Below are 27,546 nucleotides of genomic sequence, written 5' to 3' on the forward strand. Positions count from 1 at the left end.
GCTGAAGCTAGTGGTGACACTTGACCGTTGACTAGAAATTTGACGTCGAGGCCACTGTGACCGCAACCACATGTGCCATGCCGATCTCCTCTGTCAAATTTGTATTACTGTAATCTCTATCTAGCTTGCCTTTCACTTTGTATACATATGAGTTCTTGCTTTTGTCTTTGGATTCAAACTCCCGAGCCAAACAAAGCATCGAGTTACATTCATAATGACTGTGGTTGTACCTTGTTAATACCGAGGCAGCTAGCTGAGTACTAGTACTACCATCCCTGTCAAGCTTTCCTTTTTTGTTTCCTCTAGCGAACTCGTGTATTTTATTTTGACTTCACAATTTCGAGCCAAACAATTTGCCAATTTCCTTGAGAATTGTGTCGATGCATAGGCCGCCAACTGGATGGTTGATCTTATAGCCATAGCCACTTGTTGGTTTTGGTCGTTGTCATCAGGGGCACTTGAGCAAGGGGAGGACCATCTGGTGGGTACAAGCCCTCTTAGGGCCTTTGCACTCTGTGCTTCTCCCAAGCCGCTCCACAAACTCATCCTCAAGCCATGCCTTTAGTCGGCATTGTCATAGGAGGCCAAGCTTATGCCAAAACAATGTCCTCAAAAGAATTTTTGTATGGCTCTCTCCTTCCAACGTTTCAAAAAGTTGAGATTGGCGTAAGAATCATTGCTTGAGGGTCGCCTCTCGTCAAAATTTTCTCATAAGCCAATGTCAAGACCACTAGGCAGTTCTCCCATTGCACCCACGTTTCAAACCGCCATCCACAACCAGCTACCCTTCTCTCCCCAACATTTCAAAATGCCCTGACCACCCAAGCCCCTTTAGCTTCCGACATCTGAAGATGCTGTCGCCGTCACCAAGAGTGCTTCCAAGGGCGTTTAAAAACGCTAGCAATGGCGGGCACGCTATTGTCAAGAGCCAATTGCCATCACAAGAGTGCTTCCAAGAGCATATAAAAGCGCTAGCAATGGCGGGCACGCTAATGTCAAGAGCCACTTGGCGTCAGACTATCATCAATACTTGCACGATGAGAGTGTCAAAATTCTAGCAGTTGTAGTGCCTAGGTCCGCTAGTGAAGGGGAGCAAAGGGCATGAAAAAAATGCCTCCATGACACCAACGTTTTAAAAATGCAGTTTGCTGAGAATATGGATGGCATCATCGGCTCTCCTCACGGGTCTCCACTTCTCAACAATGTCGCCTTGCTTCACCAAGGTCACGAATATCTCTGTCCTTATACCATGTCAAAGTCAACGATGCAGAAGCGTATAGACCAAGGGAAGAAAGCGAGAGAGAGAGAGAGAGAGAGAGAGAGTGAACCAACCAACCTGGATGAACCTCTTACTTTTGATAAAACACAAAATTTAGAGAATTGGATGACTGCTATGCAAGATGAATATAATGCACTTGTGAAGAAAAATACTCAGTCTTAATGTGACTTGCCTCTTGGGGGGGGCGGGGCGGGGCAATCGCAAGGAGAGAGTAGGAAACTGGGAAAGAGAGAGGGAGAGAGAGGGGGAAACTTGGAGAGAGAGCGAGAGAGACCTGCCCTACACAGCTGCTGCTGTAGCCTGTGCATCAGGCTACCCGTGCCTTCTGGGCGCAGAGCTCCTGCGAGAGAGAGAAAGAGAGAGAGAAGCGAGCCTACACTCTCGTGAAATGCAGATCAGTCTAAAACAGTACACAAGCAGTAGAGAGAGAGAGAGAGAGAGAGAGAGAACCATGCCCATGCCGACCCCAGCACACCACAATTGGTCAAACATGCTTTTCTCCAAAACAGCAACTTGACTTCCTTTCAATTGTGAAATTGAAAAGAAGGAATTTTCTGTTTTTTATTTTAAAACCCTGAGAAGGATGTGGGTGTCCTATTTTAGCTCAATCAAGTTTGCAGTTCAACGAGTTAGTAGCTCATTCAGGTTTGAGGATAAATAATAGGGAAAATTACCAAAGTACCCCTCTAATTTGCAAAAATTCCCAAAATGCCCCTCAAATTTCAAAAATTTCCAAAACACCCCCTGGTCGTGAGATTAAATTTCTTGAAATACAAAAAAATTTGTAGCTTTTCATCATAAGATTGATTGTCTATCAATACAAGATGCTAAAACTAGAATTTGGGTATGTTACACAAGCTTTGGAGATGAATTTCTTCATTGACATAATTGCCCTTTTTGCAAGGTAATATGTGACAAATTACATATTGAGCACTCAAAAACAGATCTAAATTGTCAAAAAGGAATAAAGATTAGAAAACCTTGAACAGTCCAACCAAAATAGATGCAAGATTATTTTGGTAATTTTTGAAATTTGAGGGGTATTTTGAGAATTTCCACAAATTAGAGGGGTATTTTGGTAATTTTCCCTAAATAATATCGTAGCTCAAGCAGACATGCCCATCAGAAATTACTCATCAATCTTTCTGAATGGTTTCTAGGTCGATCACAAATCTATACTTCACATCTGCTCTGTTGAGTCTGTCCATGGCTGTATTTATGTAGTCCACTGATATCTTCTCTATGGTACAACTGATATTTTTGTTGGCACAAAAGTTCAGCATCTCTTGTGTCTCCCGTATGCTACCAATCACGCTTCCACCCACCATGCGTCGTCCTACCAAAAATAAGACAAGCAATTCATTAATTCATTCAAATCATTCAACTTGATATCCATTTGCAATGGCACAAAGGATCACTCAACAAAATATGATGTCAAACTTGGTCAACAGAACCCACCAAAGATTAATGTGCTGGGGAGGATTTCATAGGGTTTAATAGGCATTCCAACAATGGCAAGCTTCCCGTTCACGGTAAGAAGCTCCAGATATTGTTCTAGATCATGAGGAGCGGAAATTGTATCCACTATGTAATCTATGCTTCGAGAGGCTTTCTGTCAACACAACCAGCGAACATGTTGGAAAATCATCAAGAAGACTAATCAGAGAAAAGAGTGCAATAAAGTCGAACAAAACCTTCAAAGCATCTACATCGGTACTGACGAGAAAGTTATCCGCACCCAAATTCTGCAGTGCTTCCTCTCTCTTGTTTGGAGAAGTGCTGATTATTGTTACTTTGAGGCCAAAAGCTTTACCAAACTTTGCAGCCATGTGGCCAAGCCCTCCTAATCCAATCACCCCAAGATGTTTCCCTGTCTCATTCATTCCATAGTAGGACATAGGGCTATATACAGTGATTCCCGCACAAAGCAAAGGTGCGGCTCCATCCAGAGGCAACGAGTCCGGTATATGCAAAACAAAACTGAACTTCAACATGTCAAGCAAGAGTCAGACTGCTCCTATACTCTCCCCCAATGCATTCAAGAAAACGCCTTCCTTTGGAAGAAAGGCTCAAAAGGATCTTACTTCTCATTGGCTATCATAAGAGTCGAAAAGCCACCCTGAGTAGGAGTCCCATCCAAGTCGATGCTGTTGTAAGTCCATATGACCTTTGGACAAAACTGCTCCAGTTGCTTCTCACACGAATCGCACTGGCCACAAGACATCACCATACACCCTACGCCCACATGATCGTCTGCCTTGAATTTGGTAACTTCCGAACCCACCTCGGTCACAATGCCAACTATCTCATGCCTGCTCAGATCAAGAAATATGTCAATATGCTCCTTTGCAATGAAAGTTTAAAATCAAGGGCAGTGCAAGCCACATGAAATCTGTGAGCCTTTATTGCAACTCACTTTGTAAGTGGAAAAGCAGATTTGAAGTGTTAATAATAGTTTTCATGTGTAATCCTTACAAGCCATTTCACATAGAAAAACTCTTAATCTATTTGCTTTCAGAGAGGCTTGTAAGTTAATTAAACCAGAAGGATGAACGTGTACGGAACAAAGTGTGACAAGAGAAAAGGATGGACTTACCCTGGAACCATGGGGTAACGGGAACTTTGCCAATCATTGTGAATCTGATGCAGGTCTGAATGGCAAATGCCGCAATGCATGACCTTGAACACCACATCTTTAGGCCCCGTTTCCCTGAGAAAGCGAGCCAACACCTCTCGTGAAATGCAGATCAGCCTTTAACAGTACACAAGCAGTACAAATAAGGCAAGACAACATGCAGGACCGGAGATATGAGCGTTTGGAAGTGAACTTAGAAGTAATGGTGAGCAATGCAGCAGATATGAACCTCTAATCTTAATGAAAGCAGCAATGGGGAAGCAGCATTCCCAAAGAAGAACCAAGGAACATTAGAAAGAACGGACTCCCGCAGAAGCAGGCACGATCGCAAAGACTGAAGCAGAAGGCAGCAGAGAAGACGATAAGGAAGGCATTAAAGACCTGCGCGTGAATGAGAAAGGCTTGAGAATGCCCGAGCTGTCGTGAGCGGCGAAGCTGTGGACGTGCTTGACACCGGCCATGGCGAGCTTGCTAGCTTGCTGCTGATTCTTGCTACTGCCGCTGGTGTGAGGGAGGCGCGAGAGGTAAAGCCTTTTAAAAGTTGCCTCGTCACATCACTTTGCAGTTTCCGGCCCTGTTCAAATTGCAGTCCTACGGAGAGGTAGGAAGCTGTCCACTTCCAAGTTCAAAGCAGAGTTCGGATAATTTAGTGTATTTTTAACCGGCTAGAATCACTGATCAGTCTTCGGAAAAGTCTGTTTGGCCTGCTAAAGGCCTTAGAGTCGGTCCACAGTGTTAGGATTTGACGCCCTTCTTCCCTTCTTTGACCCTCGAGCCCTTCGTATGAAGGCCACTTCGAGGCGACACCGGTGTTTTGAAGGGAGAAAGGTAAAAAACCCCTTCCTCATGGAAAGATGATAATCCCACTCTTCTGTCATTAAAAGGGCAACCCTTAAGAAAGCCCTTCGTTAACCTGAACTGAGAGTCTGAGACTAGGTAGTAGGAGTGAATCCATGCCACATGGCATATGCCATGGATACATTTGCATGTGAATTTTACATGTTGGAATTTGACAGAAATTAAAACTAACCTTGAAAGAGCGCGGGCTTGCGCGCCAGGCAGTGAGATACCGTGATTCACCCCTGCGTGGGCTGTTTTGCATTGCGCCCTGCAGGGCTACCTCCAACTTCCAAGTTCCAAGCCATTCGTTAACCCAAACAGGGGACTGCAGCCTGCGACTCGCATCATGCATGCATGTTCAAATTCAGCGCATCAGTTCTCGCCGCTCACACAGCTATTCAGAAGCACTTGATACACAATACTCGTGAGGGCTCTACCAGGTTCTTTCGAGCAGGGCTTTTGAAAACTGCTCTCTCACACCTTTTTGCATTGAGACTGCCTGCAGTGGGCTGTGGAGTGGCTTTTTGAGTTCAGTTTATGTATGGTCTTATGAGGCAGTGACTACATCTTTGAGTTGTGTTGCATACCCACTGAGGCGTGACACAGGTACCCTCTTGGGGTTTTTGATCTGCAGAGCCACCTGGACTCCGTAGAGCCAGTGTGTGCTACACTCCTGAGTTTTGTGAGCGAGCAGTTATTGATGCAAGCAGGGCGTCTAATCCCAGCTTCGTATGCTAGTTGTGGGTTTTGTTGACATGAGCTAGAAAGCTCTTGACAGTTGGTCATTTTGTTGGTTAGAGCCTTATGTTGTGGCTCATCGAGTTGAGAGGCATGCCGCTCACTTGCTCCTACTCTATTGTATCAGATTTCACTCATGTTTGTAAATGATCAAACCTCCTAAGTCTTAAGTCCTGACTCCTGTGTATTTAGATGCCTCCCCTTGGGTGACCTAGGCGAAGCAAGAAGCAAAGGACTATCCAACAAGCTCTTGGGCAAGTTCCTGTAGTTAATCAAGAAGCTATTGCGAATGCCATTGTTGGCACTAATGACACCGAATCCGGTAGTAGTAAGAAGAAGTATGTTCGGAAGTGGCTAGAAAGCTGGAAAATTCCTCATCCTTGGGCTTTTCCAGTTTATGATGATGAGAGGGAAAGAATTAAATGTAGGTGGTGCATCTTCGCTAAGAAGAAGAATCCGTATGCTACAGAAGGTTCAACTACTATTCAGAGGAGTGCATTGGATGAACATGCGGGTTCTAAGTCCCATCAGCTTGCTAAGGCAATATGGGATTCCCACAACAAGAAAACATGTATTCCCATAGAGAAACATGTTGCAGTGATGACCGAGGGAGAGAGGGAAAGAATCATCTCTGCCATGCAAACGTCATGGTATGTTCTTCGTCGTAGTTTGCCTTTCGATGAGTTCCCTAAGCTTTGCAACTTCCAACGTTTCATGAGGACACCGCACATGCCTATTGCCAATGAGTATTCTGCTTATACTAGTACAAGTGCAAGAAAAGAGTTTGCCAAGGCAATAAAGCATGTCTATCGAGAGAGGATGAAAAGGGACATTGTTGCAAGTCCTTTTTACTCATTGCAAATTGATGAGAGTACGGATGTAAGTACTAACCAGCATATGATTGTATATGTGACATATATGCTAGAGAATGGTAATGGTCCCATATGCACGTCTTTTGTAGATTTGTTACATGTGGACAATGTAGATGCAGAGGGGTTATTTCACACCTTGAGTGCTTTTTTAGTTGAAATGCAGCTTCCATTGCATAAGATGATAGGTATTGCAACGGACGGTGCTACAGTCATGACTGGTGGCTCAAATGGTTTGGTGGCCAGGCTGAAGCGACAGGTACCACATCTATTGAGTTTTCATTGTATAGCTCACAGAGAATCACTTGCTGCAGGTGATGCATTTAAAATGTATAAGAAGTTCAAATTTGTGGACAAGGTGGCTAGAAAGTTGTATGAATGGATATGTAGATCAGCAAAGAGACATGCATCATTGGCACAAGTTGTGAATGCTTTTAATCTTGGACGCCATGGAAAGCTAAAATTGTTGAAAATGCATGACGTGCGTTGGCTCTCAAAAGGCCAAGTAATGATAAGAGTTGTTCGTCTAATGCCTGCTTTATTGACAGCCTTGAAAGAAGAAGACTCCTACTTGTACACGTATCTTACCAACTATAAGAATCAGTTTTTTCTGCACTTTTTTGTTGATGTTCTTGGAGAGCTAAATATACTCAGTTGCAAACTTCAGGAGAACCATCCTGATATTTCTTCTATTGGCAACCATTTGAGGTCTGCAGTGGAGTCGTTGCAAATGGCTTTCCTAGGGAGAATATTTGGGTTTGATGCCTTGAACACCCAAACATTTTTTAATATGGCCCATAAGCAAAATGGAATCATTGCTTTTGTTGATTCTACAGGAAAGACACACACTCATTTGCTCCATCTTGGGCCAATGTGTGAAGATGATACGCTTGACCCGCATGAGACCTTTCAAGGGGTTGTGAATAATTTAGTGTATATGGCAGTGATGTATATCAAGGGCTTGGTGATAGCATTGTCAAATCGCTTCAAAGTAGACTTTGACCTATTTGAGGCAGCAAAGTTCTTTAGCCCAAAGGACTACGATGAGGATGTAGAGAAGGCACATTGTCTTACTCTAATGTGGCTAAATGTCTTGTTGAAAAACTTTGGACAGAAAGCTAATTCCTTCATAAATGAAGAAGAATGCAAAGGAGAACGCAAGTCCTTCATAATTCGCATGCGTAATTGCTTCAAAGGAAAGAGTATGCATGCTGCTTGGGAAGATTGTTGCAATCATGATGAATGGGAGGTTGTCTTTCCCATGGACAGTGAAATTGTGGAGAGCTTTACTTTTACTTCCACTTTCTTCCGTTGCATGTGAAAGAGGCTTCTCAAAGCTGAACAAAATCAAGGACAAGTTTCGAAACAGATTGACAACTAAAGCATTGAGTTTGGCGATGTTCATTGGACTCGATACTCCGAAGGAATCATGTCCGCAAGAGGTGATGTGGGATGACTGTTTTGAGATGTGGAAAACCATGAAGAATCGCAGTGTTTCACACTTGGAGACAGCTTGATTATTGCTTTGACTCTTGCATGACGCCAGGTTTTGGAATTGGCAGTTCAACTTTAGTGTTTTAAAGACTTTTGTAGCTGTATTATCCAAGAGAATGGTTATGGCAATGATCCAAGCATGTATGGGTGTGGTTTTGGCAAACAAATATATGCTACAGCTGGTCAAGCTTCGGAAACTTACGCCACGATTCCCATGGCATCAACATTCTGCATTTTTTGTAAGCTCTAGAAGAGGCAGATCGAAGGAAAATTTACCTTGCAACCTCACTCATGGCTTCTGTTAACCCTCACGGCTCACGGACACCCCATCACGTACGACGGACGTGTATTATGTATTTGGTAGAGTCAGGTACCGGGTTTGTCGGACCAATAGGAAAAGGGTAAGAGTGATCGCCGATGAGAGGCGCACTCTAACTGGGACATTCAAGGGATTAGTTGGCTAAGCATGGGCGCCCAAGTGTGAATGGGGTGAGCTCATATAAAAGCCAACTAAACCTAACTTTTACTCATTCTCTCATTTGTGCAATAGAAGAGTGCTCTTGCTCCATCTCCATCTCCATCTTCTTCTTCTTCACCTCCTTGTGTGTGTGTGTGTGTGTGTGTGAGAGAGAGAGAGAGGGAGAGTGTGTGTGCGATCGAGCATTACGAAGGCACGACGGCGGCGAAGCGGTTGAGCGCGGCACGACTGCAGCTTCTTCTTTATCGCGGCGAGGAATCCACCACGAAGGCGAGCGTAGAGCGGTGAGTGACACACCCTTTACTCTCTTGAGCTTGCTAGTTTAGGCTTGTTGTGTGCTTGGAGCCATTTGTGGTTCGCACACGGTGTATTGGCAAGTCCCTTGCTTCGACAGTGCGGCAAGGAGCGCACATTTTTGGTGCCGCTGCCGGGGAAATGCCCTACACTAAGCTCGGTTAGCACTTTACGCTTTCTTGTGGTGCAATTTCTATCATAGGAAAGGCATGGAATGAGTGTGTGTAGTTGTGTGGAGATTTTTGTTTTTTGCGTTTTCTGCGTTTTTTGGTTTGCACTGCACAGTTAGCATTTCTTGCGTTTTTGCATTTTCTGCATTTTCTGATTCTGTCAAGTTTCAATTTCTGCATTTTCTGTGTTAAATTTTCTGCATTTTCAGCATTAAAAAAAAATAAAAAATTAATAAAATCTTTTTGAAAATAAAATCTGAAAAATAAAAACGCGAGTGAGGGGGAGGTTAAATTTTCGAACGCGAGTTTTAAAACGAACGGGTTGGTTTGAATAAAAGTTAGATTGAGATCGGATCCCCAGGCCCAAGCCTCAATCCTCAATCTTATGATATATACTAGACTCACTCTTATATATATACCCTACTCCCTCAAGAGGGAATGAGAGCATGTGGGACAAGTCCTCCACTCTCCTCCCTTCTCTTCCCACTTGCACCTTTAGACTTGCTATTTGGAGCCTAGTTCCCCAGCTAGGAAAAGACTGTTTCGGGCTTTTCTGGAGCAAAATAGAACCAAACGGTGGGCTGTAAAGCACAGCGCGTCCCTCCTAGCGATACGCTCGTTTCGAGCTATCACACGGCCCATTCCACGACACGCTCTAAAAAATCTAGCAAAAAAACAAATAAAAAACACGCTAAAAACTAGTCACAAGGCCTCCTAGAGCAGCTTTTTGACAGCTTAGGGTATCAAAAGCACATGCACTTACGCTCTGGGCGGGTGCTAGAACACGAGCATATTGAGGGTGCCTCTGTTCATACGGACACCCATTACCCATCCATGATAGGCTCTAGACCCTCAGCGGGGACACAAGGTAGCACCACCCAAGACCCTAAAATAGCCGCTAGTGATTCCTCCTCCGACTCAAAAATCATGGAAGCATACCCTACCCAAAAAACTGAGAGAGAAGGCCATGCACCTCCCGAAGCTCCACAGCCTAGTACTAGTATGTTTAGCCGTTTCATGGAAACATTAGGTAGAGCTACTCGCTCGGAACCTGATGCAAATGAAGCACACGAAGGGGGTGGGGAAGTGGACTCTCCTTTCACATCGCACGTGGACCCCACACCCCCAAAGAGTGTCTATATGGATATCCTACCTGGAATGACTGAATCAGACAACGTAGATTGGGTCCACCTAGCAGCAACCATAGACACTTGGGGAAATAGGGGGACGACCTGGGTAACACCTGAGGGGGATGAAATGCCTATACCCTTAAATATGCTACAAGCAATGCATATCGCTTCCGACAAGACTCATCCTAATGTAACGAAGAAAACATACAAGTGGGTCCCTAAAGCTTCTTTAGTGACCATAGCTAGTGCTAAAAAACAGAAGCCTTGTAAGAAACGTACCACTCGCTCCAAGAAAAGTAAGAAAATGTTGCGATGGATCCCTAAACGACTATTGGAAGCCCAAGGCTACTATCAAGGAAATGATCAAATATGGGTGCCAAAACGTAGATTGTGCTCTTACCTATCACCTGACCCATGTGAGCCCAATCCCGTAGCTCCAAAACGAATCAATGATCGTGGAAAGAAAACAATCACAGAATGCTACACACCCGCTCCCGAGCTAGTTTGGGTACCAAAGAAAGAACGATTTGTTCCACCTAGCTCAGGAATGGGGGAGTCCCATGAAGCTTCTAGCTCCTCATGTAATACATCCATAGAGGTAAAAGCTTCTACACAGCCTCCATCTATAGTAGTGGACCTCCATGAAGCTACAAAAGAATCCACACCTCCAAGTGTTCAAGAATCACCTGATGAACCACTTCAAGTTCGATCCTGGGAGAGTACCTTACCACCCTTGCAACTTGACGAGGCACCTAGGGTAATAGAAAACTACTGGCAAAAATCCTCACCTATTACCAACTGGAACAATTGGTTTCAAAGGGTGACAAGCTCATTTCAAACGGTATGATCTACCCAAGGAAGGGGGGAGTGTTTGTGGACATCCATTATTCACTTGCTTCCCTCTCAACCTTTCTCCCTGACCTCTATATCTCCCAATCTTAGGGAATGTACATATAAAGCTTTATACTCACCAAAAAAAAAAAAGAGCAAGAGCAATTAGCAAACGAGTATGCACATTAAAAGTCAAAACATTGACTCAGACCTACACATGTCACATCTAGTACAGTGAAACAGAAACCTATGCCATAAAACACCTTTGATCCTCATCACTTGAGTGATGGAGGGTAGGTAAGATTAGTACGATAGGAGTGTTTCTGTTTTAGAGTTGAGAGATTAGCGAAGTTCTGCGTGTTGCTATTGATAGGATTTGGACCTTCATGGAACCTTTCTCTCGTTCACACTTCAAATCAAGCGCGACCATCAACACAAACAGGTGTTTCTTGTCCATTAGCATTGCCCTTATCTTTTTGCATCAATGTTTGTCTGCTTTGATTGTGATTGGTAGCATAATATTCAGCGCATTGGCTTAGTATCAAACATTTAATTCAATGTAATGTTTTGTCATAATCACTTGTCTAGGTTTAAAAATCAAGCACTCCGACTAAGCTAGTTTGACCAAGCTAGGTATTAGAAATCTTCTCTTAATACCATGGGGAATGCCTTCCTAATAAGCAATGGTTACTTAGGTTCTTAATCTGATTTAGGCAGCATTGTATGAAATGTACTAGGGCTTTCTAGTGGGCTTAACCCTAGTGACCTTTAGCTTAAGTATTATAAAGGGAGTTTACTAATGTGATGAGCCTGGGGAGGGTAACAGTGTTATATGACCCCCCAAAGTTACAAAATTTAAATGCTGAAAATGAACAAACAAAAAATCAAAGTGCCACAATGTAAAATTTTAAGCTGGAAGAGAAATCCCTGCTTAAATTGGTACTTCACTCACATGTATCGCCTATGGTACTAGAGCCCTAGAGATTCCCAGTGTGGGCGCTTTTCCTTGAAAAGCAAAAAACCCAAGGCATACAAAATAAGCACACACATCAAAATTGAATCAATGTGAAAAGACTTTGGGGGGTCAAAGAAAAAGTAATCAGTCAGGCGATGATTTCATGAGAAATTCCTTTTATGGTAGCTTAACTACAAGGTCTTCTAGATATAGCCTCTAGTCAGCCCTCGAACATGAATACTTGGCTCTCGTGATTAAACAACTTAATTGACCACAGAAAATTAAGAAGCTTACCCATGGTATTAATATTCGATCTCTAGTGCCTTTCGACCGTCAAATTAGCGACCCCAGACTTGTTTAATTTTCTACCTTTACATCTGTTTATGCATTTGATTACATTGCAATTTAATGTTCATTGCTAACAAATTGTTTGAAATTCTTTTACCAATCAATTTGTCTGTCTAAAATTGCATGTGATTTTTAATTGTATATGAGAATGCAATTACTGTGGCAATGTTGTTTGATTTTGCAGTGATTGAAGAAGGCTACGCACATCCATGTCGACCGCTCTTCCACCTCGATGAACCAGCTTCAACTCAATAGCTTCCGAGGACGGAATCTACATCAGGAAGGGGGGCATGTTAACCCTCACGGCTCACGGACACCCCATCACGTACGACGGACGTGTATTATGTATTTGGTAGAGTCAGGTACCGGGTTTGTCGGACCAATAGGAAAAGGGTAAGAGTGATCGCCGATGAGAGGCGCACTCTAACTGGGACATTCAAGGGATTAGTTGGCTAAGCATGGGCGCCCAAGTGTGAATGGGGTGAGCTCATATAAAAGCCAACTAAACCTAATTTTTACTCATTCTCTCATTTGTGCAATAGAAGAGTGCTCTTGCTCCATCTCCATCTCCATCTTCTTCTTCTTCACCTCCTTGTGTATGTGTGTGTGTGTGAGAGAGAGAGAGAGGGAGAGTGTGTGTGCAATCGAGCATTACGAAGGCACGACGGCGGCGAAGCGGTTGAGCACGGCACGACTGCAGCTTCTTCTTCATCGCGGCGAGGAATCCACCACGAAGGCCAGCGTAGAGCGGTGGGTGACACACCCTTTGCTCTCTTGAGCTTGCTAGTTTAGGCTTGTTGTGTGCTTGGAGCCATTTGTGGTTCGCACACGGTGTATTGGCAAGTCCCTTGCTTCGACAGTGCGGCAAGGAGCGCACAGCTTCTAAGTTTTGTAGTATTACCTCATGTCTATCAAGAAGCAAAAGTAACCCAAGAGTTATGTTGTGCGGTGCTCCATGTCTCGAAAGGTGTTTTTGTCTGATTGTTTTGTCTGACTATATGTTTTTGGTATCATTCAATAGTTTTTGTTTCTTCGAGTATGGTTTATCCTATGTATCATGCCTGCCCCTAGAGAACATGGTTTCTGTGTGCTTTGTGAATCGATGGTCTACTTACAGACATGATCCACATCTTTTGTCACATAAGCAGGGCAGAAGCCTACAACAGTTTTAGCATCTTCCAGGATCTGTACCTCTGGACTGTAGCAAATTCGCTCTTTGTCCGGCCAAAAGGTATGTTGAAATCATCTTTGAAGAAATAGGTACATGTCTATTCATTGATCAATTTTGTGTTGGGATCTATGCAGGCAACCCAGCCATATATGGCCTTCAACATGTTTGTCTTGTTCATCCCTTGTCGTCTGTTACCAATGAGCAAGATTGTACAAATCTACAAACTCTGTGTGTACTTTGCAAAGATTTTGTTTTTTATAACACATATAAATTGTTTTATTTTGATTCAAATGAGTATACGTGAATTTTCTAATGTGAATTGCAGGGACCTTTCTTACAATGCAAACCTTGTAGGGACCCTTCCTTTAGAGCTGTTCCAGCTTGCCAACCTTGAAGAGCTGTGAGTGTTGGAGGTTCTACAGACGACATGAATTCTTCTTTGTATCGTGAAACTAATGTTTCTGTTGGGGTTTTTTTTGGCAGTTTTTTGCAGAATTGTGGCCTTTTTGGTACAATACCTGATGGTCTGGGAAAGCTTGCCAAACTAACGTATTTGTAAGTGAGCAATTCAATGTTGAGATGTTGATTCCTCACATTCGTTGCCTTGCCTTGTAGTATGTGACTGTTGTCATGTATGTCTTATGTAATCAATTGGTTAATTGGGCTGATGGAAAAACATTTTTCCTTGCTAGGGCTTTAAACCATAATTTTTTTATCGGCTCTATTCTAACCACCATTGGCCAGCTCTTAGAGCTATTGTGGTTCGATATGTCATACAATCAGATGAGTGGGAACCTACCTCTACAATTAGCTAATTCAACAAAAGCACTCCATTTGTAAGTTTCACATATGATTTGTTGTGCACCTTCCTTGCCCTTTGTGTCCACTACTCTAGTTGACTTGCTGACACATTCTTTTTGGCAGCCACCTTCATATTAACAGATTCTCTGGAATTATTCCAGTTGGCATCTTCAGTGTCAAGCAACCTCTAGTCCATCTGTGAGTAGCTCGTCTTTGTTAGAAAATCCTTGTAGACTTTGATGCATAGAAGGTCGACTCATAAATTTTGGTGCACAGGCTGCTCCACAATAACTCTTTTGAAGGCCCAATCCCATCAGACATTGGAAAGTTAATTGCCGTGGAAATTTTGTATGTTGGTAATTGTTTCTTGTATGGGAATCACATGTTAAGGTTGCCCGTATATGCATAGTGGATGATAAAGTTGGTTCTTGTTGTCATTTATGGTTGCAGGAGGTTGCACTTCAACAAGATTTCGAATGTTCCGAATAGCTTCATTGAAATGGGCATTGTCACATCATTGTTAGTTGTTTTTTTTGTTGGCAACTTTATTGAGCTTTTTGGCATTTAAGCTACTAAAGGTTTGATAGAAAGCTCAAACGTGCAACTAAAGGAATATTGGCGTTTTCACTCATATTACATTGGCATTCCTCAAATACGTATTTCTTTCCCAAGAAAGTCGAGCTCAGTGATATGCTGCTAGTCAATAAAAATCCAAGGATTACCGCTTTGGCCAAGTTTGATTGAGTCGTTGGATGTTGTGGTACTTAATCAGCTACGAAGTTTCATTAGCAAGGTATGCCTAAGCCTTGTTTTAAATTTATGTGGATGTGGCACAATTCATTCCTAAATCCTTATGCTAAAGTTGTTAAATATAGTGTTGAGTAACTATGTGTAAGAATTGATTAGTTTCTCCAATAAAGTCTACTTGTTTCTTGTATGGAAAATGGATGCCTTGACGTTCAATTTGTACAGATGAATGTTGATATGACGCTCTGCTGGCATTTGTCATAAACAAGTATTTGGTAGTACCGCAAAATGCTTGTTCTTTGTGCTGCATGAGGGGACATTTTTCACTCTTTTGTCATTGGAAGGGCAATGTCAAAATTTTCCCTTCTATCCAGAAGGGCATACTTCTTGCATGCCTGTCTTTTGACATTTTGAGGTGCCTGTCAAATCCTAACACTGCCTTAGACAGCGTTCGGACTACGCATCGGACGTTGATGTGGACCAACCAAACCCTGCACTCACACTTTTGCAATTCACACTACGCGTGCCCATTGCCCAACCGATGGTATTGCTTGCGTGCCGTGCTGACTTGAAGCCAAGTTCTCGCAGCCTACTTCCGGCTTGGTTGAGCCGCCCATGAAAGGGACAACCTGCAGCAGCCAATAAACAGCTACTATGCTTTCCAATTGGTAGCTAAACTTAAATAGCTCAGCTTTTGCAGTGTGAACTGCTCCATGGAACTTCCTGCGTTGCTGAAAGCAAGAGGGTGGAAAAGTGCAGGCCTTAGTATCCATATGGGTGAAGGTCCTTCAAAATTGTTTGCTTGACATGTATCCCTTTAAAAACTTTGAGAGAAAGAAAACATTTACTTTCAAATGCTATTTCCCAATGAAAGCACCATGTGTCCCTTCAGAATTGAAAAGAAAGAAAACATTTTTCAAATTCAAATGCTATTTCCCAATGTTGCTTTCATTTTTTTTTTTTGGCATGTTTATATAGACTTTAAAGAACAAAGTATTCATAGAAGTTTGATCCATATGATAGGGACCAACCAATAATAAGGTGACTCTTTGAAGAGAGACATACTTGGGCTAAATAATGAATTTAGAGAGTGTCAATTCTTGTACAAGCAAATGGGTGTGGTGGGATGGTTACATGATTGCATTTCGCTTTCTCATTGGCTAGCACATGGGCTCGATCTTATGTGGCACTCTTGTCTGTGTTATCACCCTTATCAATCTTTTTTTTTTTTGAGAAAGGTGATAAATTTATATAGAAACAATGCATAAACTGTTACATAGTCCAACACTAGGGGTTGGACACCCTCAGAAAATAGTTAGTAACATTTAATCATCCTTAGTCTAGGTCCTGAATACAATTTGAAGAGGATGGCTAACCATTGTTGCCATTCGACTTCCTTGAACACTTGAGAGAGGGCCTGGCAAGGAATCCTCCATCATATCCATTGCATACTTGTTTATCCTCTGAATTTCCCGTTGCAGAGAGAAGCTTGGGTCTGAGAGTCTGCCCTGGAATTGGGCCTCATTCCTAGCTTTCCATACATGCCAAATATAATTTGCCCTCCAGTTATTCCATAGGGCATGTCCAGCCCTTTAGCCCAGCCCAATAGCAGGTTGTTTGCTGTAATAGAAGAACTGTCAAATGTTGATATCCTGTTCTGGATCACCTGCAAGCTGGTTGCATTGAAAGGGCAGGAGAAGAAAAGATGTTCAAGTGTCTCCTCTCCTTGATGACATCTTGAACAAATACCATTAAGCTTCAAAAATCTCTTTGTTGTTGAACCAATCCATAAAGCTCTGTGTAGAATAAGCCAGAGCAAGAAGCTGATTTTTATGGCCTGTGGAAAGGCCCAGATACATTTAAACTTATACTGCCATTGCTTTTTACTCTAGGTGAGCTTCCACTTAGTGTTGAGCTTTTGCTTGAGGCCCACTGGCATATCACCTCTTGCACACATCTGATTGTATATTAACTTGGCAGTCCCCTTCAGAGATTGAGCTTTAGAGCAAGGCTTAGAGCTGATTGTCACTGCGGTCAGCATCTTTTCAATTCTGGTCTGGACCTCATCAGCTACTAACCTAAAAACACCAAACTCAAGCATCGGAGAGTTAGAGTTGAGCCATTGGCCTTCCTTGTATACATCCTTCCAAGATCTGATGCCCTTCTTGAAGGCTATATGAGCCCTTCTTGACAGTTTCTGCTTATGTATAGCATCCATGTGCCCAATCCATATTGAATCCTGTAACCAGAAGTGATAGTTAGTAGTCAGAGATGTAGGCAGAGGGGAACTATGTTTTAGCTCCATCCAGGACTGCCACATGCTCTTAATCAGATAGGACCCCTTAGGTTTGACTGGACAGTGTGTGCAGATAACCTCCCTTAGGTTGAGATCTTGCCATGCAGGGAATTGATGCAGTGAGAAATTCTGAATATTTCTCTTAATCAGGAGTGCCCAATAATCTTCAGAACCTGCTACTCTGTAGATCCACTTTGCTGCTAACTTTTGAGCCTACAAGACAATGTTTAGAATCCCCAGTCCTCCATGTTCTTTAGGAAGGCAGCAGGTGGACCAGCTTACTTTAGCTACTTTATTGAAATCATATGTCCCTCCCCACAAGAATCTCCTTGCAAGTTGTATGATCTTATTGAGCTGGGATTTGGTTAGTTTCCAGCAGCACAAGAAGTAAGTAAGAGAGGACAGTATATAGTGATTAAGAACAAAAACCCTTGAGGACAAAGAGCCTTGCATACCCTGCCACCTAAAAATCTTGGTCCTGAATTTGCTAAGTATCCATTCAAATCTCTGAGTAAGAGTAAGAGTAAGAGTAACCTTGAACCCCATTGGGATCCCAAGCAATCTGAATACCTCACCATCTCTGATTTCCTTGCATCCTGCATCCACAACAAAGCTAGGGGTAGTCCCATCCATACACTTGAAACCGGTTTTGTGGTGATTTATCACTGATCCACTAGCCAGACAAAAAATGTTGAGACAGTCCCAGAATGCCTGTATAGAAGTCAAATCGTTAGCCAAGATTGCATTGGTGTCATCAGCAAATTGTTGAAGGCAGAGGTGCTGAGTGGTGCTGGTAATCTGGATTCCTTTGATCTGCCCTGTATCCATGCAATGTCTAACCAACCAACCAATAGCATCAGAGCTGATAGCATACAGTAAAGGTGTTAAAGGGCATCTCTGTCTAATGGAGCAAGAGAGATAGATGTTCTCAGTTAGCTGACCATTGATTGACACTATGGCAATAGCATTTGCTAGAAGAATATGAACATATTTGATGAAATTTTTGCCACAGCCTACATCATGCAAAGATTGTAGAATAAAATCCCATTCCATCCTATCATAAGCCTTGTCAAAGTCAATCTTGAAGAAGATGTAGTTCTGGTCTGTATTTTTTGCATGCTCCATTGCCTCCCATAAAGTGATAATAGCATCTAGGATATATCTTCCCTTTATAAATCCCTTCTGCTCCTTTAGAATAATCTGATCCATAAGAGGACTGAGCCTTCTAGCTAAAGACTGAGAGTAGACTTTGTATAAAGAAGTCAGACAAGTGATAGGTCTCCAGTTAGAGAGGTCATCTCTATCCCCTCTCTTATGTATAAGTTTAACAACCCCAGTGTTAGATCTAGAAGGAAGAGCTCCTACTCTAATAGCTTCTTGCCAGACTAGCATAATGTGAGGAATTAGGAAGTCCTGAAATTCTTCATAGAATCATTTGGCAAACCATCTATGCCAGGAGATTTGTCCTTACTAAAATCAAGCTGTTGAGCCATAGCAGGTGTAGCAGTTTTCTTTCTCAAGAGAGCAATTTTAGATCTAGCTTGTGTGATGTTGGCCCCTCTTGAGGGGGGCTTAGAGAACACTTCAAAAAAAAAAGTATGAGCTATGGACAGATTCTCCTTATGTGATTCAGCTGGTTTCCCCCTTCTATCCTTCAAAGGAGGTAAAAAATCCTCGGCCTTCTTTTTTTTAAGAAGGTCAAACATATGTTTTGTGGGTCTATCCACTTTTCCTACCCAAAAAGTTCCAGTCCAAGCAAGGGCACTATTAGCTAGAAGGAGCTCTTCCTATCTAAGATCTTCCTTGAGGGCCAAGATCTCTGCAAAGGGGAGACTGTATAGAGCCAGATTTTTCTCAAGCTGAGAAATTTTGTCTACTATCATCATTCTTCTCTTTTTTCTAGTCTCTCTAGCCTTAGTCTTGAAGTCAGTTAAAGCCTTAAGGGTGAGGGTTGTGGCCTGGTCCCAAGCTTTGAAGGGAGAAGAGGAGTGAGCAAAGCTATCATTGAATATGGATTCAACTTTGTTCTTAACTATCTCTAGCTTGAAAAGAGATTTATCCGCATGAGGCCAACCTGCTTTGTAGTTATATTCACTTCTGTCCAAATCTAGAACAAGGGGAAGATGATCAGAGATAAAGAGAGAAGGGTGAGTCTTACTGGTTATCTGCTAGTGCTCCTGCACAAGCCCTGCAGACATATATGCTCTGTCCAGCCTTGCTGCCCTGTAACACTCACCACCCTGCTTATTAGACCAGGTTAGACCTGATTCAGCAAAAACATCCATTAGGTTGTGACTTCCAAGCAATCCTTCCCAGCATTTCTTCTCTGTTCCACTTACAGTTTGACCTTTTAGGTGCCATCTATCATTAATGTTCTCCACCATATTGAAGTCACCAATGATCATTAGGGGATGTGACAGAGATGTTAGTTCAGACCATAACCTGCATCTATCGGAGATTGAGTTAGATGCATACACGTTGACCAGAGTAAAGTTAAAAGGGGCAGACAGGGATATTGAAGCCCATTGTTGAGATGGAGAACAATCATACCCAGACATAAAACCTACAAGCTTTGTAGTTAAACCAATAGTTGCACCCCCTCTTCTTGCATCATGGTCTGTGTGGAACCAGTTATATTGTGTACCTAATCTCTTGAGGTTAGTGAGCAGAGTAGAGCCTTGAGCTTTGAGTTCCTGCAAACAAAGAATGTCAGGACAAAAGCAGTTGTCCAGAAGCCAATTCTTGATAGCCATGGGTCTAGCAGGGTCAGTAAACCCCTTGCAATTATAACTGATTACTTTCAGCTTTGGACAGTTCATTTTTTGCTGTTTTTAGGAGGTTTGGGCATAGAGACTGAGATTTTGGTGGGATCTTTAGAAGATTCCTTTTTCCTCTTGGATTTGAAAACAGTAGGTAGGGGTAGCCTCTCCTCCTCAGCTTGGGTCATGAGAATATCCATTGATTGCTCTGGGGTTGCTGCAAGTTGGGATTTGAGAGCTTGGTCTTGTAACTCCAATTTTTCTTCAAAAGACTGGTCCTCTTTACCTTTGTTTCCAGGGTGCTGGGAGTTTGGGATAGACTCTCCCTCTGAATCTGATGAAGAAGTTGATGATAGACCTCTAGTTTGATCCAAAGGACTATCAGGAGGTGCCATCCTGACTTCCTTGTCCTTTAACCCTGCAAGTGCTGGTTCATCTTCCTCAGGGTTAGTTGTTGCTGGTTGTTCTTGAGTAGATCTTTTACCCATGAGTGGCTGAGAGTCTTCTTGCAAGTTGACTTTAGTCTCTACCTGTTGATTAGTGTCATCATCCACATCATAATAAAAAGGATCAAACACATCAACCAGCAGAGGACTAAAGGTGTTCCTGTTCCTGGAGGTTGAGGGTTTAGCATTTCTATTATTCTTGACAGTATTTCTTTTATGGACAGGTTGGAAATTATCATCCTTATTAGCACGGGCTTCCTCCGGATTCTCTTGAGGCTTCAATTTAGGACAGTCTTTAATAAAGTGACCTTGTTTCAGACAATGAAAGCAAGCATTTGGCAGATTCTTGTAAGCTACTCTTTGCAAGTGTAGGGATTTACCTGAGGAATCTTTTACAGGAATGCACCCTTTTAACTCAGAGTTGAGATCAACTTCTATCAGCAGCTGTGGGTCCCATTTGGGATTGATGCCACCTCTGGATCTTTGTCCTAGAACTTTCCCTACACACTCCTATGTTTTTGAGCCAAGGGTACAACTCAATAGGTAAGCCAGGAAATTCAACCCAAACTAGAGCTTTAGTGGGTTTAGGTCCCCTAGGGTCAAATCCCAGGTACCAGTTAAATACAGACATAGGAGTATTTCTAATTATCCATTGGCCTTGACTGACGATCTGCAGGGTGGAGTTTCGGTCCTCACAGAACATGAGATAATAGTTGTTAGGCAAATATTGCACCTGCGTGACTTTTATATTCCTGTTAGTCCACTGCTGTGCTATCCAGGTTCTTAATGTTTCTAGAGAGGGTCTACCACCACGGCACAGAGCAATGACTACCCTGTCCTGCAGCTGATTTTGCCATAGCTCCAAGTCTTTAACAGGGATGGTGACCCCTTCTGCATATGGTTCTCCTTCCATGCAGTTGGGGTTTAGTTGGGGTTTCATTCTTGGTCTGACTCACGGTTATCTTGCTCAAAGTCAGAGGGATGCTCCTCTGATGGGCCTTTGTTAACCACATTGGGGGCTACACACTCAGGGGCTAGGTCTATGGATTGAGGGGGCAGAGGTCCAAGGCCCATAGTACCCTCATGGCCTTGTTGAATATTAGGGTTATTAAGCATTTCTTGAAACTGGGAAAAGAGAGGGATACCTGAGGTCCTTGCATTCTCGATAGTAGGGCGTGCAGGGTCATGAATGACAGGCCTCGGTAGGGTTGACGCAGGCAGTCCTGCCACTACAGCATATGAGAAGGGGTGAGAGTTTGAAATTCCACCTTGAGCTTGCCATGCATTGAGAGCCACTGGGTGTCAGGACACGGGTCCTACGGGCAGGGCCCTAACCTAAAGGGGGGTCACGGACCCCGGCCACGGGCCAACTAGCAGTGTGGACAGGGGATCCTAAGGCTAAGAGCCTATAAGTATGGGCGGTTGGGTGGAGGATCCAGGTCTCTAGCTCCTAGGGTTCTAACATTGGTATCAGAGCTCAGGGGAGGGAGCAGCCATGGAGGAGGGGAAGAGGCAGGGCCTTCTCTCTCGTTCTCTCTCTCTCTCTTAGCTTGGAGAATCTCTCTCGCTCTCTCTTTCGGTGTCTCTTTTGCTTGAAGGAAGTGGCGAACATGGAGGAGATGATGTGTGTTGGGTAGTCGTGGAGCTCATTCTGTTTTGCATGCAAATCATGCTCGCTCAATCAAGCTATGGCAAGTTGCATCAGTTGATCAAGGAGCCAAGGGCGGCTGTGGGCAATACCCCTTGGCAAGCTTGGCATGCAGTGCCGAAGAGGACAGCGTGGGACGGGCTGCTTGCGGCAGGAGGAAGGAAACCAGACCTGCGCCATTCATGGCGGTTATGGCACCAAAAGGGGGCGCCTTAGGGTCCTTAGCAAGTATCGTTTCATGGTTGAAAGCTGCCAGGATAGCCACAAGCCGGCGCAAGCAAATTCTTTCCCTCCTCGCTGTCTGCAGAAACGCCATCGCCAAACTTCACTTGCTTTAAATTTAGGGTGGGCGCCCTACTTTGGGGCACCCTCCCCTTGTTAAGAGCCAAGCCCCATGGCGGGCCGAAAGTCCATGAATTTCCCCTGCATGTCGGCTGAGGTTTTGGGCAAACAACCAGCAACTGGATCTGCAGAAAAATTCAGAGTCACAGGGAACCGGCATTAAGGAATTTGGGGAAGCCAAGGCCAAGGGCCTTTCTCCCTCTTTAGTGTTGTTGCTGCAGTGAGTTTGAGCAAGGATTTCTCCCTATGATGGGCATCCGACATAGTAACTCGACACAAAAGCTCGAAAGCTCCTCGGTTTTGGGAGGCGATCCATACACCGATGGCATAAATGGTATGCATCTTTTGTTATAGTTTTCTTAGTTGGTTGGTTACATTTATGCAGTTCAAGAAATTGCTAAGGCTCCACCAAGCTTGGCATGCGAGGTCAGGCAACATGCAAGAAATTGACAGCATGGCATGTCGATTAGCGTGATTACTGAGATGGCAAGCACAAGGTACTTCTGTCGCGCAGGCATCTGTGGTTTGAATACACATGACAAACATGATTGCTTGACAATCATGATCGTCAGCAGCAACTAGGCATGCACGGCATGTCATGGGCAATTCTTCTACATGCGTACACGTTCAACACTCCAAGCACAAGCACGGCTTGTGAACAATTATTTTCAGCATTGCAATTTTGTTGTATCCAAAGGACCTTGGATGCAATTACTCACTCGAATCAAGCACGGCTTGAATCCCAACCACTTGGCTCTGAAGCACGGCTTCTCAGCGGTTGACTTTGATGCAAAAGCATAGCAAATTCGCGATGCTTTAGAATCTCAAGGAGATTGGCACATCCTACTGCTCAACTTGATGCGGGGGGGGGGGGGCATGTTGCTCGGCATGGCCGACTTCGTGTCACTGTTTCTCGAAGCGGACAGAGGATGTTTGCCACACAAGACTCGTTACTTTCAGTAGAAATCCCTCGACAAGGTCAATGCTGTTTGTCATGATATCTGTGTCTCAACAGCCGACTTCGTCGTCTAGTATCACAACATTCTTTATGCGAAGCAAGGCTTCAAGCCAGGTATATTGCATGGAAAATTCCCACGTTCGGCTTATGCTATGAGCATACAAACTTGGGAAGGATTTGGCAAAATATTTCCAGCTTATTTCATTGCATGACAGACGAGCGTATATGATACAAGGGATGTATATTTACATCCAACAGCTCCATTCCGTGCAGCAGATATGGATACGAGCCATTTTAAGCGAGTTTTGTTCCACGGACTTTTGAGTCAACTGATGACCGCAACGACCAGGTTAGCCAATTTTATGTTCTTATTATTTTTCCATGTTTACACTTTACTTGGCAATTACTGTCATTGTGCAAAGCAAAGTGCTTTGGCAATTTTAAATGAAGCACGGCTTCTCCCTTGTGCCAAGGAACTGCCCAATGACTTGTCATCAAGGGCCGTGGCACACAAGTTTGCAAAAACTGGCAAAATAGGGAATATCACCTCACATAATTCCTACCAGTTTAGATTGTGCAAGGCACTTATGGTTTTGGTTCTCACGCTTGAGACCGTTATAGTAGCCAAGGGCTTACGTTTTTGCATGCAAGGCATGCTAAGCAGGTGGCATGGATTCCACCACTTTATGCATTATGCTTCCGCTATCACACTCACAACTCTGTCAAGGACAGACTAAGTGATGGATTATTGAACTTGATGGTTGGTTGCTATCAACACCCAACAACACTAAAAGGAACCTAAATCTAGGACTCATTTCACAGGCAAAGTGCCAATGCTAAGTCATTTTCATACAATCACGACCCTGCAAGGTAGGTAGATCAAGATGTGGTTGTGTTTTTCTATTACATCTCTCTAAGAGAGAGTCATAGCAGAAACTTGTTGCATGCTTATAGGATACGTTGTACGTTAGGTATAAGATGCACACGAGCATGGCAATCAACTCTACACGTCATAGTCGTTCAAGGAAAGTTCCACAGCCCAGCATGCTCTTCTTCTATCTCGTTCTCTCTCTTTTAGGGAATAATGAAAACCTTCTAAGAAGCGTTTTGATACGTGTTTTGCTCGTGAGTCAGCCTGAGCCAATGTGCTCTAACTCTCAGCTAGCACGTGGCTAAGATGCTACTCAAATTAGTCTTCATCGGTTCGTCCATTGACCACTCATTTGCACAAGGGCTATGAACCACACAGGCTACGAGCCATTGTCATGCCAAGGCTAAGACCCACCTATTGGCATTCTTTGGGTGATTGTTTTCAAGAGTGAACAGATCTATCTAGGGAAGTAGACATCGACGTTAATGGACAAACAAGGGTCTTGTCATTCAGGATGTTTACAGTGTCATTTTTGCACTACACAGTAGCTGATCTCTACAAGGAAGTATAGATGCAGCAATCAGTTGAGACAGCATGGCTGTCCACAAGAGCTAGGCAGTTCACTTGTGTGGATTTCTTGCTCTCTCTATAGCACTACGGAGTGTCTATGGACATACTGTTTTGGGGTAAGACCCGACAGGTGATTGCTACATCACCCAACAGTATTAAGGATCACAGTTTGATCTGCATTGAGGATCATAGTTGATCTCTCCCAGTTATACTTTCAAGGAAAGAATTCCACAATCTACCAAACGGTAGCGGACGAATTCAACTTTTCGAGTTGATTCCAATCATTATGTACACGGTTAACTATGTTGGTTACTGTTGCCTGCTAGTTGAGCAGTTTCTACAGGGTCTTACCAAGGGGTTTGACTACATAGATTCTAACCAACGGGTTTGGATTGCGAAGGCAATACCCAAGGGTTCCAGTGCAATATTGTTTTGTTTTTTCAAGTCGTACAAATATGCTTGAATGTTTTAGAGCCATGCCAAGGGCATGTCAAAACGCGTATTTGGGCCGTAGTGTCCAATGTACATTATGTTGTTATGAATCCATTTGTAGGATTCGATTTGGTACATGTTGTCACACGGGATACAACATGGTCTAGGGACTCAAGGAATTCGGTTTAGCCAGTGTGGAGAAATGAATGAGGGCCCCTCTCACTATTGTCGCAGAGTGTTTGTATTTACTTCCACACACAAGTACCAGCTCGTACTTGATGGATGTCTCTTTTCTTGATATCCTTGTTTGAGACATATTCCACATGTGGAGAATATGAGTCTCTGGGACTGACACTAGCGCCAACTATCTAACAATGTGTCGCGACGAAGTCCCTAGGTGCTGGTCGCATCCATGGATTCAACCATTTTGAGCACACAGTATCAGGAGCAATTTCAGTGGCCAGAAATTGTCGGGTGCTAAGTACAAACTTGTTACGATTACAAGTGCTGTGAAACCACCTTAACGGAGGGTTGTTTCTACATATAACTAAGTATGCTATGTACATGAGAATGTCTCATGGTTGGTACCTAGGTGTGACCGGGTTGTCACATTCTGTTATGGTCCAAAGTCTCATCATGGACTTGCAGTTCGGATATGTTTGTGTTACATGCATGCGCACTAGGTGTTATGGGCCCTAGTGTTTAACACAAATTTATTCAGAGCGGCATGCAACTTCATGGACATTATTGTTTCTGCAATTTTTTGCACTGTCAGTGCAATTTCTCTTGCAGATTTAGTATGGGTGCCATACAAGGTGATGGCTAAGTATGGGTGTTTGTGATTGGATGCTTGAAACTCCAATCTGCTTTCAACCTAGTTGGTTGTCTCCATTCCATATCGAGTATATGGCTGGATACTCAATGATTGAGTCATAGTTTGTCGTCAGTCGTGGACGACTTTCTGTAAGTGGTTAGGGGAAAAGCACCTCACTCTTACTGCTGCTATTCATCCCGAGTAGGATGGGCAGTTTACAAGCATTCTATTTAGTACTAAAGGATATGCAAAGTGCATACGTTAAATCACACTAAAGGATATGCTAAGTGATACTCAATGATTGAGTCATAGTTTGTCGTTAGTCGTGGACGACTTTCTGTAAGTGGTTGGGGGAAAAGTTAGTCTTTGCTTGTTATTCTCAAGTTATCAACCTTAATCATCAGTTTTGATACGGTTGGCTACTGGCAAGAAACCATAGCAAGTCAAGGACTTGGTTGCTGCTGATGAATATGTCAGCATAGTGCTTTCATGGAAAGATGAGCCGAGGTTATATTGCACATTCAAGTACCTCCAAAAAGTCTGAAACTTGGGTATACATTTAGACACCTCTTCGTTATAATAACTCGTTTAACATACTCAAGTGAGTTTTAAATGGAGTCTTCACATTATGTTGGTTACGGGTCGGTTAACCAAGACGGTTGTACAGGGACAACAATGTGGAAAATCAAGATGTTATTCTTGATTTCATTGAACCTCCCAATGAACTGGGTTCCGATTCAACAAACCGTTGGATCCATGAGGGATGCCACGGTGGAAAAAATTAGTGTTCTTATGAAGATACCACCACTTGTGTTTTCGAGGACGAAAACTCTTCCAAAGGGGGGAGTAATGTCAGGACACGGGTCCTACGGGTAGGGCCCTACCCTAAAGGGGGGTCATGGACCCTGGCCACGGGCCAGCTAGCAGTGTGGATAGGGGATCCTAGGGCTAAGAGCCTATAAGAATGGGTGGTTGGGTGGAGGATCCAGGTCTCTAGCTCCAAGGGTTCTAACACCGGGCGCTGTGAGTATGGACTTGATACTGGAGGTTGATTCATGACTTGAAATAGGGGGTTAACAACAAGCATGCCTGCAGACATTGGTCCCCCAGGTCTGTGTGCAGAGGTATGCTCCATTGGAGCCACTGACACAAGGCCATTTCTTAGTGCCTCTTGAAGTTCCATGTTCCTCCCCCCCCAAAAGGGGAGGGGGGTGAGTAGACGTAAGGCTTATCGATGCCTATGAAGGGAGTAAGTGTGCGGTGATGGCTTCGAGATTTTTGAGACGTGAGACCTTTGCAGAGGGCTGTACCACTCATGACCCGCTAGCACCTCGGTGAACCGCAGCAATTATGTCATACACATGTTGGTCAAAGGCGCCCACCCTTATCAATCTTGTTGTTGGAAGCCCTTTTTAAACAAAGGGAAACTTTTTCCATTGTCGCATGTATTGCCAGAGACACGATAGATCCTCAAATTTTTGCTACAGTTTGACCTTAATGCCATCTATTGTTACCTACGTTCCGCACTAGAGAGAAGTCCAAACTCTACAACAATCAAAAAACACACCCGACATTGGCTTAAAAGTTCTTAAATGGGGGGTTTTACCGTAGTGTTTTTTAGAAAAAAGGA

The 27,546-nt window shown here is 43.5% G+C and overlaps 2 protein-coding genes and 1 pseudogene across 2 annotated transcripts; 2 read left to right on the forward strand and 1 right to left on the reverse strand.

Annotated features, from left to right (window-relative positions):
- Nucleotides 1-2,205: 2,205 nt before the first annotated feature.
- LOC147422527 (putative mannitol dehydrogenase) lies at nt 2,206-4,453 on the reverse strand. The gene is made up of 6 exons (XM_086502844.1): nt 4,296-4,453; nt 3,876-3,989; nt 3,364-3,591; nt 2,974-3,259; nt 2,738-2,891; nt 2,206-2,615 (listed from the first exon to the last, which is right to left on the reverse strand). The coding sequence occupies exons 1-6, from the start codon at nt 4,373-4,375 to the stop codon at nt 2,416-2,418; spliced, it is 1,062 nt and encodes a 353-aa protein (XP_086358970.1). The 5' UTR covers nt 4,376-4,453; the 3' UTR covers nt 2,206-2,415.
- A 647-nt stretch (nt 4,454-5,100) lies between these two features.
- LOC147422528 (uncharacterized) lies at nt 5,101-14,557 on the forward strand (annotated as a pseudogene).
- Nucleotides 6,129-7,682, forward strand: LOC147422529 (uncharacterized). The gene has a single exon (XM_086502383.1). The coding sequence runs from the start codon at nt 6,129-6,131 to the stop codon at nt 7,680-7,682; it is 1,554 nt and encodes a 517-aa protein (XP_086358509.1).
- Nucleotides 14,558-27,546: the final 12,989 nt, after the last annotated feature.

Source organism: Adiantum capillus-veneris, chromosome 27 (genome assembly GCF_014529385.1).
Source record: "Adiantum capillus-veneris isolate H3 chromosome 27, ASM1452938v2, whole genome shotgun sequence".
Classification (NCBI taxonomy): Eukaryota; Viridiplantae; Streptophyta; class Polypodiopsida; order Polypodiales; family Pteridaceae; genus Adiantum; species Adiantum capillus-veneris.

Bases quoted from the DNA above. Each gene is read 5' to 3' on its own strand.
- LOC147422527 (XM_086502844.1), bottom strand. From the start codon at position 4,375: ATGGCCGGTGTCAAGCACGTCCACAGCTTCGCCGCTCACGACAGCTCG. The intron at 3,260-3,363 runs GTAAGATCCTTT...GTTGAAGTTCAG, and splicing joins CTTATGATAGCCAATGAGAA to TTTTGTTTTGCATATACCGG. The intron at 2,616-2,737 runs GTGGGTTCTGTT...TATTTTTGGTAG, and splicing joins CCCCAGCACATTAATCTTTG to GACGACGCATGGTGGGTGGA.
- LOC147422529 (XM_086502383.1), top strand. From the start codon at position 6,129: ATGCAAACGTCATGGTATGTTCTTCGTCGTAGTTTGCCTTTCGATGAG.